An 18,913-nucleotide genomic window follows, 5' to 3' on the forward strand; every position below is an offset into this window, starting at 1 on the left:
AATAAAAACTAATAATTAATTCTGTATTGAACTACTCATCTTAAGGATATAATTGATATTGTAATTACAAAAAGCTTTTATGAGAATTAATTTACTATAAATGTATAATATTAGAATGATAAAAATTTTAATCATAATTCAATGATTGTTTTTAATACAATATTAGAATGACGATTCCTATTACACTGAAGCTCGCATTTTTTTTTCCCCCCATAAACCGTAATGCCGGAGTAGGACTCTTTAAATAACATTTTTAATACGAAATTAAAAGGAAAAAAGGTATATATTATAAATAAGATGATACATAGTCTCACTCAAACAACAAAATTCCTATAAGATTGGCATAAAAATTATCAAAACTTTTTTGGGGGACAGATTGAATAAGTGCCCCTTAGTAACACAGTTTTTGTATAATAAGCATCCTAATTATCAATACGCAAAATGTCCTGCAAGGCTGCCACATACTCTTTCAACTACTGCATGCCGAACAACCGGGCAGACCTACCCGTATATTCTAAAAGAGAAGGTGGATAATCAGTTATGAATCAGTGGGAAATTCGAATTTGATTTGATCATAGCTCATCGTGCACCTCAGATTCAGAGTCAACCTTCTTCTCACTTGATGAGCCATCTGATTCCGCAGTGTCTGAGGTTTTCTCCTCAGAAGGTGAGCTGGAATCTGAAGCTGGTTTCTCGGTTTGGGAGGTTTTCTCCTCAGACGTCGAGTTGGAATCTTTTCCGTCCTCACCGCTGCTCTCAGTTTCATTCTTCACAGGCTTCTTCTCAACTTTAGGCTTTGGCTTTGGAATTCTTTTAATGCTGGAAACCTATAAAAATAGATTCAAATACCAAATATAATATATTGTTATATGAACATTCATGCATAACACTTGCAAATCATGAGAAAATTAACAAAGTCGATCAACAAAGAGCTTGCAAGAATACCTTATCTTGCAAATTAAATATTTTATCATATACTTCTTCCGAGGTGAAAGCTGGTTTGCTGAATCCAGATGTCCTGCAGTATTAAAGAGAAAAATTAGAGACAAGCATCAACACCAGTAACATTAAAGATCACCAGCACAGACTTGAAAGCACAGGTTTTTATCTTTGATCGTATTTCCCCTTTGGGTCAATCAGCCCAAAAATCTCAGAAACAACCATTTTAGCATTAATTCATAAGAGCAGACATTCAACAAGACCAACTAAAAATTCAATAGAAATTAAAAAAAAAAAAACTTCTTGAATTAAGTTTTCATAAAGGACCAAACAAAGTCATGAATTAAGTACTGGTTTTTCGAAATTAATATGCATATTTAAATGGTTAATCAAAGTCAGATAATCCATAAGAGAATGGCAGAATCAAATACTAAAGTATCTTTTAAAAAACACATCATAATAGTTTACTGCCAACCTTGAGGAAAGACCTTGCCTATTCTATATTACATGTTAGAAAAACGGCATAAGCACAAAAATCTATTTATTCGCAGAAGCTTAAGTTTGATTAATTATAGCAATGAATCCAACTTACTTCTTCTGCTCATTCTCCTTCTCATCCAACCAACTCTTAAACTTGTCAGCATCTTTCAAAACCTGGAAAAAAAAACCTCAAATGAACAAACAAAAATGCAAGCCACAGAGAAGCTGAGTCAGATTACACACAAACAAATATGAAATACCTCATCTATTCTATCTTTTGGAAGCCAAGGCTTGTTTGTCTCCCAGTCATGAACAATCTGCAGATGTTCAAAAGGAATAAATTAATACACATGTACTATTCATTTCTCTTCAAACTAATCAAAACCAAAAAGCAAATATGAAATATACTGGAAAGGACTGCATTATTTTAGCCTATTGAAATTTGAAACCCTTTTAGAATTGTTTATATGTAAAAGCAACATATATGCAAACAAAAAGAACAAGTAAAAACTGTGTAAACATGAAAGAAACCTTATTTCTTTTAGAATAATAACTAATGTATTGAAAAAAAGGAAAGTACGAAGATTGACCAAGCTTCTATATAACCGGAGGAGATTAACAAGAGCGCTCGCAGAACATGGTTCAAGTCATTAAAAAACTTTGGCTTCTAAGCTTGTTGCAACCAAATTATAAAAAGTACCTGTTGCACTTCCCCAAGATATTTTCGAGCATATTCAACAGCTGCTGGTCTTGCAGTAAGCTCTTTAAATCTGAACCACAAAATATATCAGTTGGAACTTTTAGTTTAGCTAGCAATGGGCTTTAACATATTACAGAGGTTTAAAAAAAAAAAGAGATATACTTAATTTGACTCAGCATATCTCAACCTAAATTACACTAAATATAGGACATACCGGAAAAATATAGGGTCACCAACAGCTTTCAACGAATCTAGGCGTTCCTCAAACTCCTTAGCAGTAGCATCTTCACCATCCATATAAAGCCAATCTTGCACCTGGACACAATACATAATACTCATGTCAAATAAAGATTTAATTGAGCTAAATAAAAACCTTTTTAAGACCACAAAACTGGTTGGAAATGGTGGCTAACCTCATCAAGTTTTACGATAAAGGTTTGCCGCTCTTCACCAGTAGAAATTTTCTCAAACTCAGTTGTTTCAAGCTGGTATAGTCAACAATTTTATCAACAAGAAACCAAAATAATATAATGCAAAACCATAATACATAATTCAAAAACAATTCCAAGCCCAGAAAAAAGCAAAAAAAGGCAAAAGAATACTACATAATTTTCTTGCCTAGATATACAAGATAGAAAAGGGAATGAAAGAACAATTATGAGAAGCAAAAAATTCAATCTACCTTAAATGTTAATATTCGGTTGGAGCTTAATAATGAACATCAGAAAAATTATGAAACCTTAACTGGATAACAATGGATGAAAAGACCAGTAACATTCAAGACCAACAATGAATAGTAGGTTCAATTTAGCAAGGAATTCAAACCTTTTCTTTAGTTGCATATATGTAACTTTCTAAATTATTTTTTAGCTCTGCAGTTCTTCTTCGCTCTGCATCCTTCTTATCCAATGCTTCTAATTTAGCTTTAGCTTCAGCAAGAGCTTCTTTCGAAAAAGACATTCCAGGTCCTGCTGTCTTCTCCACTATCTACAACCAACCAAAAATAGAATTTGGAAGTAAGAAAGACCACGAATTTGATAACAGAAAGATTTCCTATAATTGAATCGCATGTGAACTATAATGTGAGAGCACGTTTAAAACAGTCAACTTGTATGCCACCTTCAAAGGTATCCGGAAAGTCCTCTTCTTCAATTTTTTTTCTGTAGGTTGATCAATAATATTTGGTTCTTCGACAGTGGAGTTAGATGAATTAATAGGATCACCATCAGAATGCAAGTTCTCATTGCTTCCTTCAGAAGAGTTTTCAGCCCCTGTTTCAAGTGAAATGTTGGGAGAAGAAGTTGCATTCTCCACAGTCAGATTCTTTTTAGGAACTTCCACCCATTCTGTGATTTCAATAACAGCATCTGCTCGATCCAAAGAAAGAATTCCACTTCTACTGAGAGAGAAATGCAGATTTGCCTTGATGGGAGAGGACAAATTTCGAGATGAATACCTAAACAGCAACAGGCAACAGACAACAAAATTCATATTAGACTTCAGATGAAGCTTTTTCAGGGAAAATTAATTTTTTTTGGCATTAATTAAAAGCAAACAAAAAGGATTAAGGAAATTGCTATCCTTACTTCTCAGTAGTATCTGTCAAACCAGACACATCATACTTCGCAAACACTGGAGAGATAACACCAGGGGGTAAAAGATCATCACTTTCATATGCAAGTGAAACTTCAAAATCTTTGTTATGGATAATGGATCTGAACATCTGCAAATAATACCACAATGCAAATAAATGGAGTTAAAGTCTCAAATTACTTCTCTAATTTCACCACCTCATGTAATCATATATGATTGTAGTTACCTTACTGGGAAGTTTCTTCATCCGTTGCACAAGTGACTGCCGAGTATTGTCATCTTTCACAAGATCAGGTCCATCCAGTTCAACCACAAAACCATAGGAAGAACCATCAAGCATTCCTAGTTTGCGATTCAGTTTGATTCCATCACTTAAATTTGCAGCATGCAGAGATGCACCAAGAACTATAGCTTCATCAGCATCAAGATGCCTGTCTAGCTCTGTCCTTCCCAGATATTCTTGAAGCTTAGCCTGTCAGAAGGAAAAAGTTATACTTTATTTTCATGTTCATCCTTTATTTAAAAAATCCCCCGTCTTTTTGAGCTCTTTAGTCTTTAGGAAAATAAAACTTGATTTATTAATTAAATATTGCTCGTGCAGAGGCACTTAAGCTTTTTGCCCATATATGTAGTGTTTGCTGTTTAATGGACTATATAGCATCATCTCTTGAAAATAATCATGATTGCAATAACAACATAATGGAGAAAAGGTCGTGTCTAATTAACGTGCCCTGAGAAATTCAGAAAGCAACAAAGGGTAAATTGTCAATTACTATGAGGGCTTAAGCAATAAATTTTAAAATAAAATGGTCCTCAGTAAATTCCATGATTACTGAATATAAAATGAGCTCGCCATCAGGCTTCACATTCAAAACAAAAGGTCTGTGTAGAATAAGAACTTGTGCAGATGTATGAATCACAAAAAAAACTACAAAGACTAAACAGCATCATCAAATGAGACATCTCTACACTGTTCAAATAGATGTTTCTGACTCAGGCTTTATAACAAAAAGTATTAAAAAATAAAATGCAGATAGCAAACCTGCAACTTTGGCACTCTAGTCGCTCCTCCAATCAACTCTACAGCATATATCTCATCAACTTTTAAGCCTGAATGCTTAAGCACTTCCTTTAGAGGTGTAAGAGACTTCTCCCAAAGATCCTCGCAGAGCTCTTCAAATTTGTCACGTGTTATGGTGCTCCTGGAAGCGAAAAAATCACATAATAAACACTTTGTCATGCTCCACAGACCCACAACCAACCAATTTAAAGAGATTAAAAATTTCAATGACAAACTTTGAATCAACACAAAAAGTGATTTATTTTCTTAAACTACACTGACCTGAAGTCCCGATCATCATAGAGAGATTCAACTGATATAGGTGCTGCTGTGTTCGCACTAAGAATTTCCTTTGTACGTTTCACCTGTTTCTTTAATTTAGCCATTGCCTTCGGAGACTTCCTGACATCAACACCATTTCCAACTTGTTTATTGAACTCATCTGCAAAGTACTCCACCAAGCGTAATTCCATATTCTGACCTCCAAGTTCTGGATCCCATCTAACATCCTTTACCTGCAAAATTATGAAGAATCAACCAACATTATAAAAGTACTAAGATTATGCAAGAAACTAATCATAAGTGACACAAAAACTGCATAAAGAACAAGGACAAAACTGGGAAAATAATGACACTTATGACCGGTCAAAAGTATGTACATACTAAACAAATGGTAAATAGAATAGGAAATAACCCAATACCCAACGGCAAGTATTCCTTGTGTAAACCAGAAGCACCGTAAAAGCAAAGCCTATATAACCAATGTCATCTCCACAACAAAGCATTTCCAACACAGAACACAGTCACATCTCTAGTGCCTCAAAGACAATGTTTTGACCTAATGTAGCTCAAATTTCATTGAGTTGTTTATTTCTACTGTGTTCATTTACCATGTCTCAGTAGCCAAATCACAATTAGATCTTTTATACAGAGCAAAACATCCAGCTTTCTAACACTATATCACTAAACAGAATTCATTAGCATACTATATAAATCTGCGCAAATGTTTATATAAATTAAAATATAGCAACTCACCTGAAACTGATTGACTGATGCAGTCTTGCCAAACTCCTTGGCTTTATAAGCTGAAAAATACACCAGTGCAGCATAAGTAGTGGTAGCTCCCATATCATAAAATATAACATGCCTGGAACCATTAGAAAAATCCTTATCAATCCCATACTGCAATGCCGCACCAGAATGCTCATTAACCAAAGCAAGCACATTAATCCCAGCCAATTCCGCCGCCTGTAACAATCCCTTCCTCTCAACCTGCCCAAAATACGGCGGCACAGAAATAACAGAATCTTTCACAAACACCTTCGAATGAAACTCGGCCAAATTAACAGCGTAACCGAAAATCATCGCCAATAACTCCTCCACAGAATAAAATTTCCCACCATTTTCACCGCCATCATCTACTTTAAAACTAACAGCTCCTCTAGAATCTTCCACAATCTCAAAAGGCAAATACAAAGTGTCAATTAATTGTTTAACTTGTCCGTACGGTTTGCCAATCATGTCACGGAGTTGTGAATAGACTTTATGCGGGTGTCGTGCGATGATTCCGGCGGCTTCTTCGCCAAGCAGACGAGTGCCTGCATGGAACGAAACCAAAGCCGGAGATTTACGTTTCGACATCTCGTTGATGGCTATGGATATAGGACTCTGGCCAGGTTTTAGGTTTACAACAGCTACTTTTAGCCATTCTGAGCCTAGATCTATGCTCGACACTGCCGATTGTGAAGGTATTGAAAGTAGTGAAAACGCGAACAGGAATATCACTGACCGGAATAGCATTGTCTTCATTATTCTGCAGAGAAGATAAATCAAACAAAACATTGTTAATAACAATTTGAAAATTCAAATTTATCTAGTTTAAATTTTCTCAAGAAACAAACACGAAAATGTAATTAATAAAGAAACGAGAAATAACACGAGAGATAAAGAGAGATAACCAGTTATGCATAGATCGCATTCCCTGAAAGAGAAGTGGAGTTATTTTATTTTATTTTCTTTCGTTTCTGTTTGGTTAACGAGAAACTTAAACGGGGACTTTGCTGGTCTTCTATGTTATATGGAGGAAAATTTGTAAAAGAGTTTCCGTTGGAAGAAACCTGATTGGCGAATGGAGTGTTGCCATGTGGCGAATTTTACACGTGGTGCAATCTGAGACGCTTGGTGATGTTGTACTCCTTGTGGAAAGTTTTAGCACTGTCGTCGTGTCACTTGATAGTTGATTTCAGACAATAATTATTTTTTTCTTTTATTTTTATGTATGAATTATTTTTACACTCATTTTTGTCGAAATTGGAGTGTACGTGGGAAGAGTTTAATCATGATTGCAATAACAACATAATGGAGAAAAGGTCGTGTCTAATTAACGTGCCCTGAGAAATTCAGAAAGCAACAAAGGGTAAATTGTCAATTACTATGAGGGCTTAAGCAATAAATTTTAAAATAAAATGGTCCTCAGTAAATTCCATGATTACTGAATATAAAATGAGCTGGCCATCAGGCTTCACATTCAAAACAAAAGGTCTGTGTAGAATAAGAACTTGTGCAGATGTATGAATCACAAAAAAAACTACAAAGACTAAACAGCATCATCAAATGAGACATCTCTACACTGTTCAAATAGATGTTTCTGACTCAGGCTTTATAACAAAAAGTATTAAAAAATAAAATGCAGATAGCAAACCTGCAACTTTGGCACTCTAGTCGCTCCTCCAATCAACTCTACAGCATATATCTCATCAACTTTTAAGCCTGAATGCTTAAGCACTTCCTTTAGAGGTGTAAGAGACTTCTCCCAAAGATCCTCGCAGAGCTCTTCAAATTTGTCACGTGTTATGGTGCTCCTGGAAGCGAAAAAATCACATAATAAACACTTTGTCATGCTCCACAGACCCACAACCAACCAATTTAAAGAGATTAAAAATTTCAATGACAAACTTTGAATCAACACAAAAAGTGATTTATTTTCTTAAACTACACTGACCTGAAGTCCCGATCATCATAGAGAGATTCAACTGATATAGGTGCTGCTGTGTTCGCACTAAGAATTTCCTTTGTACGTTTCACCTGTTTCTTTAATTTAGCCATTGCCTTCGGAGACTTCCTGACATCAACACCATTTCCAACTTGTTTATTGAACTCATCTGCAAAGTACTCCACCAAGCGTAATTCCATATTCTGACCTCCAAGTTCTGGATCCCATCTAACATCCTTTACCTGCAAAATTATGAAGAATCAACCAACATTATAAAAGTACTAAGATTATGCAAGAAACTAATCATAAGTGACACAAAAACTGCATAAAGAACAAGGACAAAACTGGGAAAATAATGACACTTATGACCGGTCAAAAGTATGTACATACTAAACAAATGGTAAATAGAATAGGAAATAACCCAATACCCAACGGCAAGTATTCCTTGTGTAAACCAGAAGCACCGTAAAAGCAAAGCCTATATAACCAATGTCATCTCCACAACAAAGCATTTCCAACACAGAACACAGTCACATCTCTAGTGCCTCAAAGACAATGTTTTGACCTAATGTAGCTCAAATTTCATTGAGTTGTTTATTTCTACTGTGTTCATTTACCATGTCTCAGTAGCCAAATCACAATTAGATCTTTTACACAGAGCAAAACATCCAGCTTTCTAACACTATATCACTAAACAGAATGCATTAGCATACTATATAAATCTGCGCAAATGTTTATATAAATTAAAATATAGCAACTCACCTGAAACTGATTGACTGATGCAGTCTTGCCAAACTCCTTGGCTTTATAAGCTGAAAAATACACCAGTGCAGCATAAGTAGTGGTAGCTCCCATATCATAAAATATAACATGCCTGGAACCATTAGAAAAATCCTTATCAATCCCATACTGCAATGCCGCACCAGAATGCTCATTAACCAAAGCAAGCACATTAATCCCAGCCAATTCCGCCGCCTGTAACAATCCCTTCCTCTCAACCTGCCCAAAATACGGCGGCACAGAAATAACAGAATCTTTCACAAACACCTTCGAATGAAACTCGGCCAAATTAACAGCGTAACCGAAAATCATCGCCAATAACTCCTCCACAGAATAAAATTTCCCACCATTTTCACCGCCATCATCTACTTTAAAACTAACAGCTCCTCTAGAATCTTCCACAATCTCAAAAGGCAAATACAAAGTGTCAATTAATTGTTTAACTTGTCCGTACGGTTTGCCAATCATGTCACGGAGTTGTGAATAGACTTTATGCGGGTGTCGTGCGATGATTCCGGCGGCTTCTTCGCCAAGCAGACGAGTGCCTGCATGGAACGAAACCAAAGCCGGAGATTTACGTTTCGACATCTCGTTGATGGCTATGGATATAGGACTCTGGCCAGGTTTTAGGTTTACAACAGCTACTTTTAGCCATTCTGAGCCTAGATCTATGCTCGACACTGCCGATTGTGAAGGTATTGAAAGTAGTGAAAACGCGAACAGGAATATCACTGACCGGAATAGCATTGTCTTCATTATTCTGCAGAGAAGATAAATCAAACAAAACATTGTTAATAACAATTTGAAAATTCAAATTTATCTAGTTTAAATTTTCTCAAGAAACAAACACGAAAATGTAATTAATAAAGAAACGAGAAATAACACGAGAGATAAAGAGAGATAACCAGTTATGCATAGATCGCATTCCCTGAAAGAGAAGTGGAGTTATTTTATTTTATTTTCTTTCGTTTCTGTTTGGTTAACGAGAAACTTAAACGGGGACTTTGCTGGTCTTCTATGTTATATGGAGGAAAATTTGTAAAAGAGTTTCCGTTGGAAGAAACCTGATTGGCGAATGGAGTGTTGCCATGTGGCGAATTTTACACGTGGTGCAATCTGAGACGCTTGGTGATGTTGTACTCCTTGTGGAAAGTTTTAGCACTGTCGTCGTGTCACTTGATAGTTGATTTCAGACAATAATTATTTTTTTCTTTTATTTTTATGTATGAATTATTTTTACACTCATTTTTGTCGAAATTTAAACAAAAAAATTAATTGACATTATTTTTTAAAATTAATTTTTAAATTTATTAAAAAAATGCTTAGACAATGATATTAGTAAAATTTATTTTATGATAAAAATAAATTAAGTTTAAGAATAATACCGGGGTTTGGGCTCCCTGGCTCCGACCCGGTCAACTACCCGAACACCGGGTATCATCCTGGCCCGTCGGGCCTTGTTTCATCAATGGTAATGTTCGGCTTGTTTTGAACTTGGACCTCTATTTGTGCTAAGTAGTTTGGGCCTAGTTTAATTTTTATATACTGAGTCACATTATAGCATAAAAGATCACTTGTGTTAATTAATTAATTTTTGAAGCTCAAAATGATTAAACGAGTCATGTTTTTATTTTTATTTTTTATATTATTCTCAAAATTGTAAAAAATAAATTGAAAATTGATGTAGAGATAACCAAACAACACACCCATATATAAGTATTATAAAAATTAAATTTTATTCATCAATCAATCGATTCAACATTAATTGCTTGAAATCACAATAAAACATTCATATTATCCGCAGCAACAAGTGGTGTTGTTGAAACATTTAGCATACCGAGCTGAATAAGACCCTTGTGAAAGGCATTTGTCAAAACATATATCCGCCGAACAATTCACAATCTCAATAGGTTTGTCACAACTTACCGTTTGTGCATCATTAAACATCGCATCTGTAATTTCACAATACAAATCTATAATATTCAACACCCATAAAAAATAATCTTAATAGATGATTTTATTAAATATAATATATTAGTATTATATGAGAAAAAAAAAAAAAAAACAATGAAAAAATGATTTATTATATGAATTTAGAGAAGGGTATTACCGAAGGAAAGAACTAGAAAAAGCACCACAAGGAGGAGAGTATTTTGAGGTCCCCTTTTCTTATTTATATATATTTTTTATTTTGTGAAGTTGAGTTTTTTTAAGTCTCAGTGTTACCTTATAGAGGAGAGGAATTTAATATGTATAATTAATGCATATCCTCTATGGTAACAATCATTTGGTAGATATACCTTAAAATATAGTAGTGTATTTAATATTGTTATTAATTGTATAACCAAGTTTAAAGACATTAATATATATAGCTACTATTTATACCTAAGTGTGCAGGGAAAATAACTTGTTATAGTAGTGATTAAAGAAAATTAAATACATAAAAAAAAACCTTAATTCAAGATCCAATAATATTATAACCCATACCATTAGTCTTATGGTCAAGCAAGACTTTTAACTATTTAAATAATTATTATTGGACTTGTAAGTATTCAATAAATCATGAGAATTAAGTAAGCTTGCAAGCAAGCTAACCCATACACATTAGTTGTCAGAAACATATTAACCAATATTTCTTTCATTTTCTTTCAAACCAAACACTTTATATAATATTATAAAAAATAATGTTTTGTTAATTGACCAATAATATTATTAACCCAATATCTAGATTCATATGTGAACTCTTATAATCCTCACAAACATTATACCTAAATATTCATTCTTTAAGATTTTTTCAAAAATAATTATGAAAAAGGAGAAAAGATATAAAGTAAGAGTAAACAATGCACCAACATATAACTAAATAAAAAATAATTTTTTATAATCAATTCCATACATTATTAATCCGTAGAGTATCAGAACAACATAAATCCTGTAAACTATGGTCTAAGAGTTGATTAAATATAATCCAATGGTTCAAATGAGATAACACTAATTTGATAATAAGCTTTCTATGTACAACAACACTTCTGTGGAGAGAAGCATCGAACATTTTACCAGTACCAGTACCAGTGCCAAACATCCGGTGCATAAACGACTACATCGAGAATGTGCACGAACATTTGTAACTTAATAGCCTACACAAGCATCTGTCTCTGCTTGCGAACATTGTACCTGTAATTCCAGAATACGACTACCGGTTATAAAATAAATAAGTAAACATAAACATAAAATTTTCAATTTAGTAACACGAATCTTTTCGATTCGTCTCCTTGTGAGCTTCTGATTTAAAATACGAATAACAACTTTATATGCTAAAATTATCAGAAATACCGATTCGTCTCCCTGTGAGCGTCTTGATTTTAAAATACAAAGAACACTCTCTTATGCTAAAATTATCAGAAATACCAGCTCTTGCATGAGTGTTGAAATCTCTGGATTTTAAGGGGGGGTTTCTCTTAATTATCCAAAATATCACCCTACCAGATAGATCTATCAATACATACAATATTTACAAAGAGAAGGAGCAATAAATGTAGTATTTAGAATGGGTTTAACCGCACGAGAGAACTAGGAAAAAACAATGCAAGGAGAAGAAAGCGTTTTGAGACGGCCATTTTTGTCTTTGATTTTGTTTTTGTTTTCTTAGTGCCAATTTGAGAGTGTCTTATGTTTTATGAAAACTTTAGATAAGGCAATAAGGGGGAAATTCAACTATATCCATATTTGTGAATCAATAGCTCCAAGCTCCGTATTATATGCTCTCGATTACTAGTGGCCACCATTTAAGAAAACAATTATTAAATGTTAAATTTATATTTGTTAGAATTTGAGCTAAAATTAGCCAAATTCCATCAACAATATTTTTTTGTGACAGTTTTTAAAGTAGAAGCTTCTAAATTTAGATGTAGAAAGCAAGAAAAAATAGGTAACAGTCAATAGAATGAGCAAACCTAATCACCGTGTTTCGTCACTACTCTAGAAAAGCCAATGCTTTCTTCTAGGTTTCCTAGCAGGAACATCTGTAAAAATGAATAATAGAACAAGATGATTATCGATCAGAGAGTGAGAAAATATTAGGGTTTAAGTAATAAGAAAGTAAGAAAAGTGATAGCTGGGTTCACCTCCAGTTGCATATAATGAATTATAATGTACTTCACTCCAGAAGCTCAGCCAAAGCTCTAAAACATGACAAATATTCATAGAACCACAAAAGATAATTAGAAAAATAAACCACTAAAAGTATAAAATTAGAATCCGTAAAATGATGACCAAAAGTATTAAGTTTTCGCAAAAGATAAACCAGTAACAACAAATGATGTCTTGTATGGATCTCACTATAGAGACACATTAAAATAAACTCATTCGTTATTTACCGAAAAAATGATTCAGCCAAGATATCACATAATTGCAACTATTTTTTCATTTTGCAGAAATAATTTTTTTATGGAAAAAAATAATTTAAAAAAAAAAAAAAAAACATTTGGAATAGCACAACTTAATTTATACATAGTTGTTCCACCAATACTGCAGAAATTTTACAAATCTAAAGGGGAAAGGAGATTGATCTTTGCCTCTTAACCATTCTAATTAATTATTAACGAAGTATTATAACAAAACAAACAAACATTTCCAGAGGACACAAATGATTAAATATATGAAACATTATATTCACATCAACCAAATTAGCAAAGAGAAAGGGACGCTAATTTAGAGGGTTCAAATAGGATGTAGTAGTATCTACCTCTTGTTGGATTCTTGTCTTTGGGAATGATCTCAATATAGCAAGTGTCTCGAAATGAGGTAACCAAACAAATTTTGGCTTCAAACTGCAGCAATGCTAGAGCAGTCACAAACCAATCATCGAATAATAAAGAAAATAATAACAAAGAGCACGGGAATCATCCAAAGGAGTTAATAAAAGTAATAGGCATAATACAGGATAGTCGTCTCCAAAAATCTCTACAAAAACAAGCCCCATTGTCTTTCATTAATGGACAAATTGGGTAAAAATTTTCAATCCTTGCCAACCATAAAAGTGGTAAAGTAGCTAAGCAACTGAGTGTCATATTCTTAAATGCTATGTGAAAATAAATTTATAAATAAATAGCCAAGTTTCCTCGAAAGCCAAAGAGAAAAACAAAAGGACTAGTCCTTCATGCAAAAAAAAGCTCATTATTAAGTTTATCAAACATACTAAATTCTGCTTGCTTAGTAGCATGGAGCCAAGGACAATGGTAAATTAAGTCCACTTATTTCAGTCAAGAGTTACTGTATATTTTCAGGAAATATTTAATTTTCAACGCTCTTCTTGTTTGAGTAGGATTCAAATGACTTATCAGGAAATTTTTAGTTTCTAGTTTTGTCTAGAACTTGACCATAAAAATAGGGCCTTAAAAAATGAAATTTCCCTCTGTTCTCTCTGTTTTGCTCCCAGTCTGATTCTTTCTTTCTATTTCTCTTCTCATTCTCTTTGTTCTACATCACTTTCATTTTTTATTTTTCTCATAACTTAGAAGGAAAGCATCCAACATTATTCATTTGGGGTACATCATTTAGAACTAGTGATCCACAGTACATGTTATTTGTGCAAAATTTCAAGTCTATCCACCACTTTACTTCTGTGAAATTAAATCTCATAGAAAATTGTACTATAATGTAGATAAATCTGAAACAAGATTACACAGAATGCAAGGCAGTAAGGAACTATAAAATGTAAATTTCTAGAGAATGAATTGTGTCCATACAAATTTTCCCGTAGCTAAATCTATCATTACCTCATTAGATTAGAGTTGAAAATTCATGTTATCNAAAAAAAAAAAAAAAACATTTGGAATAGCACAACTTAATTTATACATAGTTGTTCCACCAATACTGCAGACATTTTACAAATCTAAAGGGGAAAGGAGATTGATCTTTGCCTCTTAACCATTCTAATTAATTATTAACGAAGTATTATAACAAAACAAACAAACATTTCCACAGGACACAAATGATTAAATATATGAAACATTATATTCACATCAACCAAATTAGCAAAGAGAAAGGGACGCTAATTTAGAGGGTTCAAATAGGATGTAGTAGTATCTACCTCTTGTTGGATTCTTGTCTTTGGGAATGATCTCAATATAGCAAGTGTCTCGAAATGAGGTAACCAAACAAATTTTGGCTTCAAACTGCAGCAATGCTAGAGCAGTCACAAACCAATCATCGAATAATAAAGAAAATAATAACAAAGAGCACGGGAATCATCCAAAGGAGTTAATAAAAGTAATAGGCATAATACAGGATAGTCGTCTCCAAAAATCTCTACAAAAACAAGCCCCATTGTCTTTCATTAATGGACAAATTGGGTAAAAATTTTCAATCCTTGCCAACCATAAAAGTGGTAAAGTAGCTAAGCAACTGAGTGTCATATTCTTAAATGCTATGTGAAAATAAATTTATAAATAAATAGCCAAGTTTCCTCGAAAGCCAAAGAGAAAAACAAAAGGACTAGTCCTTCATGCAAAAAAAAGCTCATTATTAAGTTTATCAAACATACTAAATTCTGCTTGCTTAGTAGCATGGAGCCAAGGACAATGGTAAATTAAGTCCACTTATTTCAGTCAAGAGTTACTGTATATTTTCAGGAAATATTTAATTTTCAACGCTCTTCTTGTTTGAGTAGGATTCAAATGACTTATCAGGAAATTTTTAGTTTCTAGTTTTGTCTAGAACTTGACCATAAAAATAGGGCCTTAAAAAATGAAATTTCCCTCTGTTCTCTCTGTTTTGCTCCCAGTCTGATTCTTTCTTTCTATTTCTCTTCTCATTCTCTTTGTTCTACATCACTTTCATTTTTTATTTTTCTCATAACTTAGAAGGAAAGCATCCAACATTATTCATTTGGGGTACATCATTTAGAACTAGTGATCCACAGTACATGTTATTTGTGCAAAATTTCAAGTCTATCCACCACTTTACTTCTGTGAAATTAAATCTCAAAGAAAATTGTACTATAATGTAGATAAATCTGAAACAAGATTACACAGAATGCAAGGCAGTAAGGAACTATAAAATGTAAATTTCTAGAGAATGAATTGTGTCCATACAAATTTTCCCGTAGCTAAATCTATCATTACCTCATTAGATTAGAGTTGAAAATTCATGTTATCAGTAAGCAGTAGTAACAGATTGATAGTGGTAGTCTGGTAGAGCAACCAAGAAACAAGTGCTATGAGATTTCTCTAGATGCAATCTAAAACAAGTCATATTAAGGAGACAAAGAAAGAATGTTAACTTACTCGATCTGCAGCCGCCTGTAAAGTAACATGATCTCCCCATTCCCCTGATCTATTTGCATAGAAAGGTTTGCACAAAAAATTCAATTAGCATTTAGTTACATCAAGGTCATGAGAACATGCTGCCTAACTTGTCAGGTAGAAAATTAACAGGCATCACAATAGATGTCTAACTTTTTCATTTTCTTCAGGTAGCTTTTGTACTTCATTGGGACATAGCCTTCATATAATTTTCTGAAATGCTTCAGCTGAAAAATAAAATAAAATATATAGTAAACAACAGAATAAAAGACACATACAGGAATGGGATTGCATCACAACCAGACATTTCATTTCTGAGAAAATAAAAATTGCATAGTATATATGTGTATGATTTGTGTATATACAAGCAAACAAAACCACAGCTCAGATATTTTCACCTATTGTTTGTTATCTTTACAAAAAATAAAAGGACATTAGCATATTTTTACAGGATGGATGGACACACTAATTGCAGTAAGATCAGGGCTTTCTTGCAAAATTTTCTCTCAAAAGTACCATCAGACACCCAGCAAGTGAAAATTCATTTGCTCCAAATAGAAAACCAACTCCTCTGATGATATAAGGCACCCCCAGTGGTAAAGCATTAATAAATGGAAAATTTACCTATAGTCTTTCAATACTAAAAAGGTAGTTTTAATAAACTGTTTTTGTTAGTTGAGTTCTACAAACCATACCTGCTTGATGATTTCCTTTCTTACATGCTTGTGGTATTCTGGATTGCGAAATAACTGATCTGCTAATGCTCGAAACTGTCCCACAGCACAAAAACAAATTGTAGAACACATATTAATGAAAAGAAGATTTAACAAAGAAAAGGAAAAGAAGACTTAATTCATGTACAAAGCACTTAACGTGATTATCCTCAAAAAAATTTACGTGATGTACATAAAATATGTTTAATAAATGTGGAAATCTGAATAAAAAGAAATAGAGAACCTGGCAATTTCCATCTCCCTCCATTTGCAGTTCAGCTAAGCCATATGTGGCCAACCTGAATGACAAACAAAACCATTATGATCAAATGAAGACAAATCACATTATATGCACACGTTATGTGTTAAATATGAAAGGCCAGGTTGCAAACGCCAAAACTTCAACAATCATGCCTGACACTGTCAATTGTGGCTATAATTTACTGCATAGCCACTTCAAATGAAAGTAATGGTGCAGCTTAAATGATATGGACCTCCATGTTCCATTGGTTTGTGAAGACAACATTCTCAAAATGAATTTTAAAAGTATGAGATGCAACCAAGCAAAATGGAATTCAAAAAACCTTTGACAAGATAAAAAGAAAAACAAACATTTCTATAAACAATTTATTATTATTATTATTTTTTTAATAAACGTAACAGGTAGTAATCAGTCATGAATAAATTAAGACTGACTAAATGTCAAAGCATACAGTTCCCTATCCACTAAATCAACGACCAAGCTAAAGTATACTATATAAAACAATCAACAAGAAACTGTATACAGAGCTAATGATAAAATCAGAACCTTTCAGACAGCCGCTCATGGTCTAAGGTTGCATCATTCACATCCGGAATCTCCCCATTAATTCGGGGCGTGTGCTGCCAACAAAAGCCAACGAGTACTTACAGACCCCGTAGAACAAAAAACATCCTAATTGCTGAACAACAAAATAATAATAGATCATCCTGTTCATGCCTCTCTACCACCTAACACTCAAATTAGAAACTAAAAAAGGTGAGAAGAAACATACACACCCATCTAGGAGGCACAAATTTTTCTAAAATTTACTCCTATCACACAACCATTGAAACCATAATTCTGAAAAAAACATTAGAACAGGAACCATTGAAAAGTACTATAGACAAAGAGAGGATCCATACAGGGACAGAATCCAAGTGAGAGAGTCTCTTCCCAAGCTTGCCTTGATCGGTTTTGGAATTTTCATCTTCAGCTAAAATGGCTGCAATTGTGTGGTCATCTTCAGTATCTTGGAAGCTGCTATTCAAACTTGAACTTGAGCTAACACTTGCAGTGCTGTGGCTTTCAGTCATGCTATCTCAACAATAAGATAAAGGTAACCGATTAACAAGACCCTGCCAAAACAAATACATCATATATCCATCAACCCATCAAGCAAAATAACAAAGATTTTAGCACAAAGCATAAAAAATCATACCCAGATGCTTATTAGAACAAATAAATCAAACCCAGAAGCTAAAACACAAGGATGTAAAAGAAGCCAATGAATCAGTGAATAAAAGAAAACCCAGAAATTAAAAGGAGATGGAAATTAGAGATTTGGTAAGCGAAAAGATTGCTTATGTAAAGAGGAAACTGAAAACGTTGAAGAGGGTGAAAGAAAGGTTCAAAGGGAGAAGAGAAAGGGTAAGGGATAGGCTTTGACAAGTTTGACAAACAAAGCCAAAGGCTTCATGAAATGGAAAATCTTGGACTCAACGTTATTCATTCTTTAATTAAAATCCCTCTCTCTCTCTTACAAGAAACCGTTACCTGGCTTTGGGGTCACTAATGAATCACCTGCTTGGTAATATCTTTGTCACTTCCATCCCATGTGGCTAAATTTAAGACACTTTGGATCAGCATTAAGATTTTGGGTTTTTGTTGTCAGAAATATTATTCTTTATAAATATTTGGCTCGGGGTGGGATATTTAGAATTTAGATGGTAAGATGATTAATATATACCCATGATTAGTTTAAGTATATATAAACTGGTTTGAATATTTTAATCATAATAATAACAAAAAAAGTTATTATGTATACATCTTATCCTATATTCTTACTTTGAATATTATTTTACGTATGAATGTAATAAAGATTTTGGAATAAATACAATATAAGGAACAATAGTAACTTGTTTTTTGCAATAGAGGAACAGAAAATAAATATTTAAAATAATGGCATGTTTATAATTCATATTTTTTTCAATAATATATTCCAACTACAAATAAATATTATATAATTTATGAGCCAACACAAAATTCCAGGCTTTGTCTCTTAGCATTAAACCATTTTTCAAGTCAAAGCTGATTAATTTATCAGTTAATTA

At 33.4% G+C, this 18,913-nt stretch overlaps 2 protein-coding genes across 3 annotated transcripts; both read right to left on the minus strand.

Annotated features, from left to right (window-relative positions):
• Nucleotides 1–314: 314 nt before the first annotated feature.
• On the minus strand, nt 315–6,834 carry LOC116114385 (heat shock 70 kDa protein 17). The gene is made up of 15 exons (XM_031400520.1): nt 6,731–6,834; nt 5,808–6,585; nt 5,055–5,287; nt 4,755–4,914; nt 3,939–4,184; nt 3,706–3,842; nt 3,239–3,575; nt 2,945–3,106; nt 2,533–2,604; nt 2,334–2,434; nt 2,120–2,189; nt 1,680–1,736; nt 1,532–1,593; nt 946–1,018; nt 315–827 (listed from the first exon to the last, which is right to left on the minus strand). Exons 2-15 carry the CDS (start codon nt 6,579–6,581, stop codon nt 573–575), a joined length of 2,739 nt encoding a protein of 912 aa, XP_031256380.1. The 5' UTR covers nt 6,582–6,585; nt 6,731–6,834; the 3' UTR covers nt 315–572.
• A 4,566-nt stretch (nt 6,835–11,400) lies between these two features.
• On the minus strand, nt 11,401–18,351 carry LOC116114431 (OVARIAN TUMOR DOMAIN-containing deubiquitinating enzyme 11). Of its 2 annotated transcripts, XM_031400578.1 has the most exons (11): nt 18,022–18,351; nt 17,726–17,938; nt 17,370–17,443; nt 16,806–16,860; nt 16,544–16,618; nt 16,002–16,075; nt 15,831–15,879; nt 14,636–14,720; nt 12,669–12,725; nt 12,498–12,566; nt 11,401–11,718 (listed from the first exon to the last, which is right to left on the minus strand). In XM_031400578.1, the coding sequence occupies exons 2-10, from the start codon at nt 17,894–17,896 to the stop codon at nt 12,523–12,525; spliced, it is 684 nt and encodes a 227-aa protein (XP_031256438.1). In that variant the 5' UTR covers nt 17,897–17,938; nt 18,022–18,351; the 3' UTR covers nt 11,401–11,718; nt 12,498–12,522. The 2 variants fall into 2 exon arrangements, with proteins under 2 accessions (XP_031256438.1, XP_031256437.1); XM_031400577.1 differs by lacking the exons at nt 11,401–11,718; nt 12,498–12,566; nt 12,669–12,725 and adding an exon at nt 15,669–15,734 and having other exon boundaries at nt 14,644–14,720.
• Nucleotides 18,352–18,913: the final 562 nt, after the last annotated feature.

The sequence above is a fragment of the Pistacia vera genome, unplaced genomic scaffold (assembly GCF_008641045.1).
Source record: "Pistacia vera cultivar Batoury unplaced genomic scaffold, PisVer_v2 Contig71, whole genome shotgun sequence".
NCBI lineage: Eukaryota > Viridiplantae > Streptophyta > Magnoliopsida > Sapindales > Anacardiaceae > Pistacia > Pistacia vera.

Coding starts and splice junctions, on each gene's coding strand:
- LOC116114431 (XM_031400578.1), bottom strand. CDS start 17,896: ATGACTGAAAGCCACAGCACTGCAAGTGTTAGCTCAAGTTCAAGTTTG. Junction 17,444..17,725: donor CTCACTTGGATTCTGTCCCT/GTATGGATCCTC, acceptor TTTTGTTGGCAG/CACACGCCCCGAATTAATGG. Junction 16,076..16,543: donor GAAAGGAAATCATCAAGCAG/GTATGGTTTGTA, acceptor TTTATTTTTCAG/CTGAAGCATTTCAGAAAATT.
- LOC116114385 (XM_031400520.1), bottom strand. CDS start 6,581: ATGAAGACAATGCTATTCCGGTCAGTGATATTCCTGTTCGCGTTTTCA. Junction 4,915..5,054: donor TATGATGATCGGGACTTCAG/GTCAGTGTAGTT, acceptor TTTCGCTTCCAG/GAGCACCATAACACGTGACA. Junction 3,843..3,938: donor TGAAGAAACTTCCCAGTAAG/GTAACTACAATC, acceptor TATTATTTGCAG/ATGTTCAGATCCATTATCCA.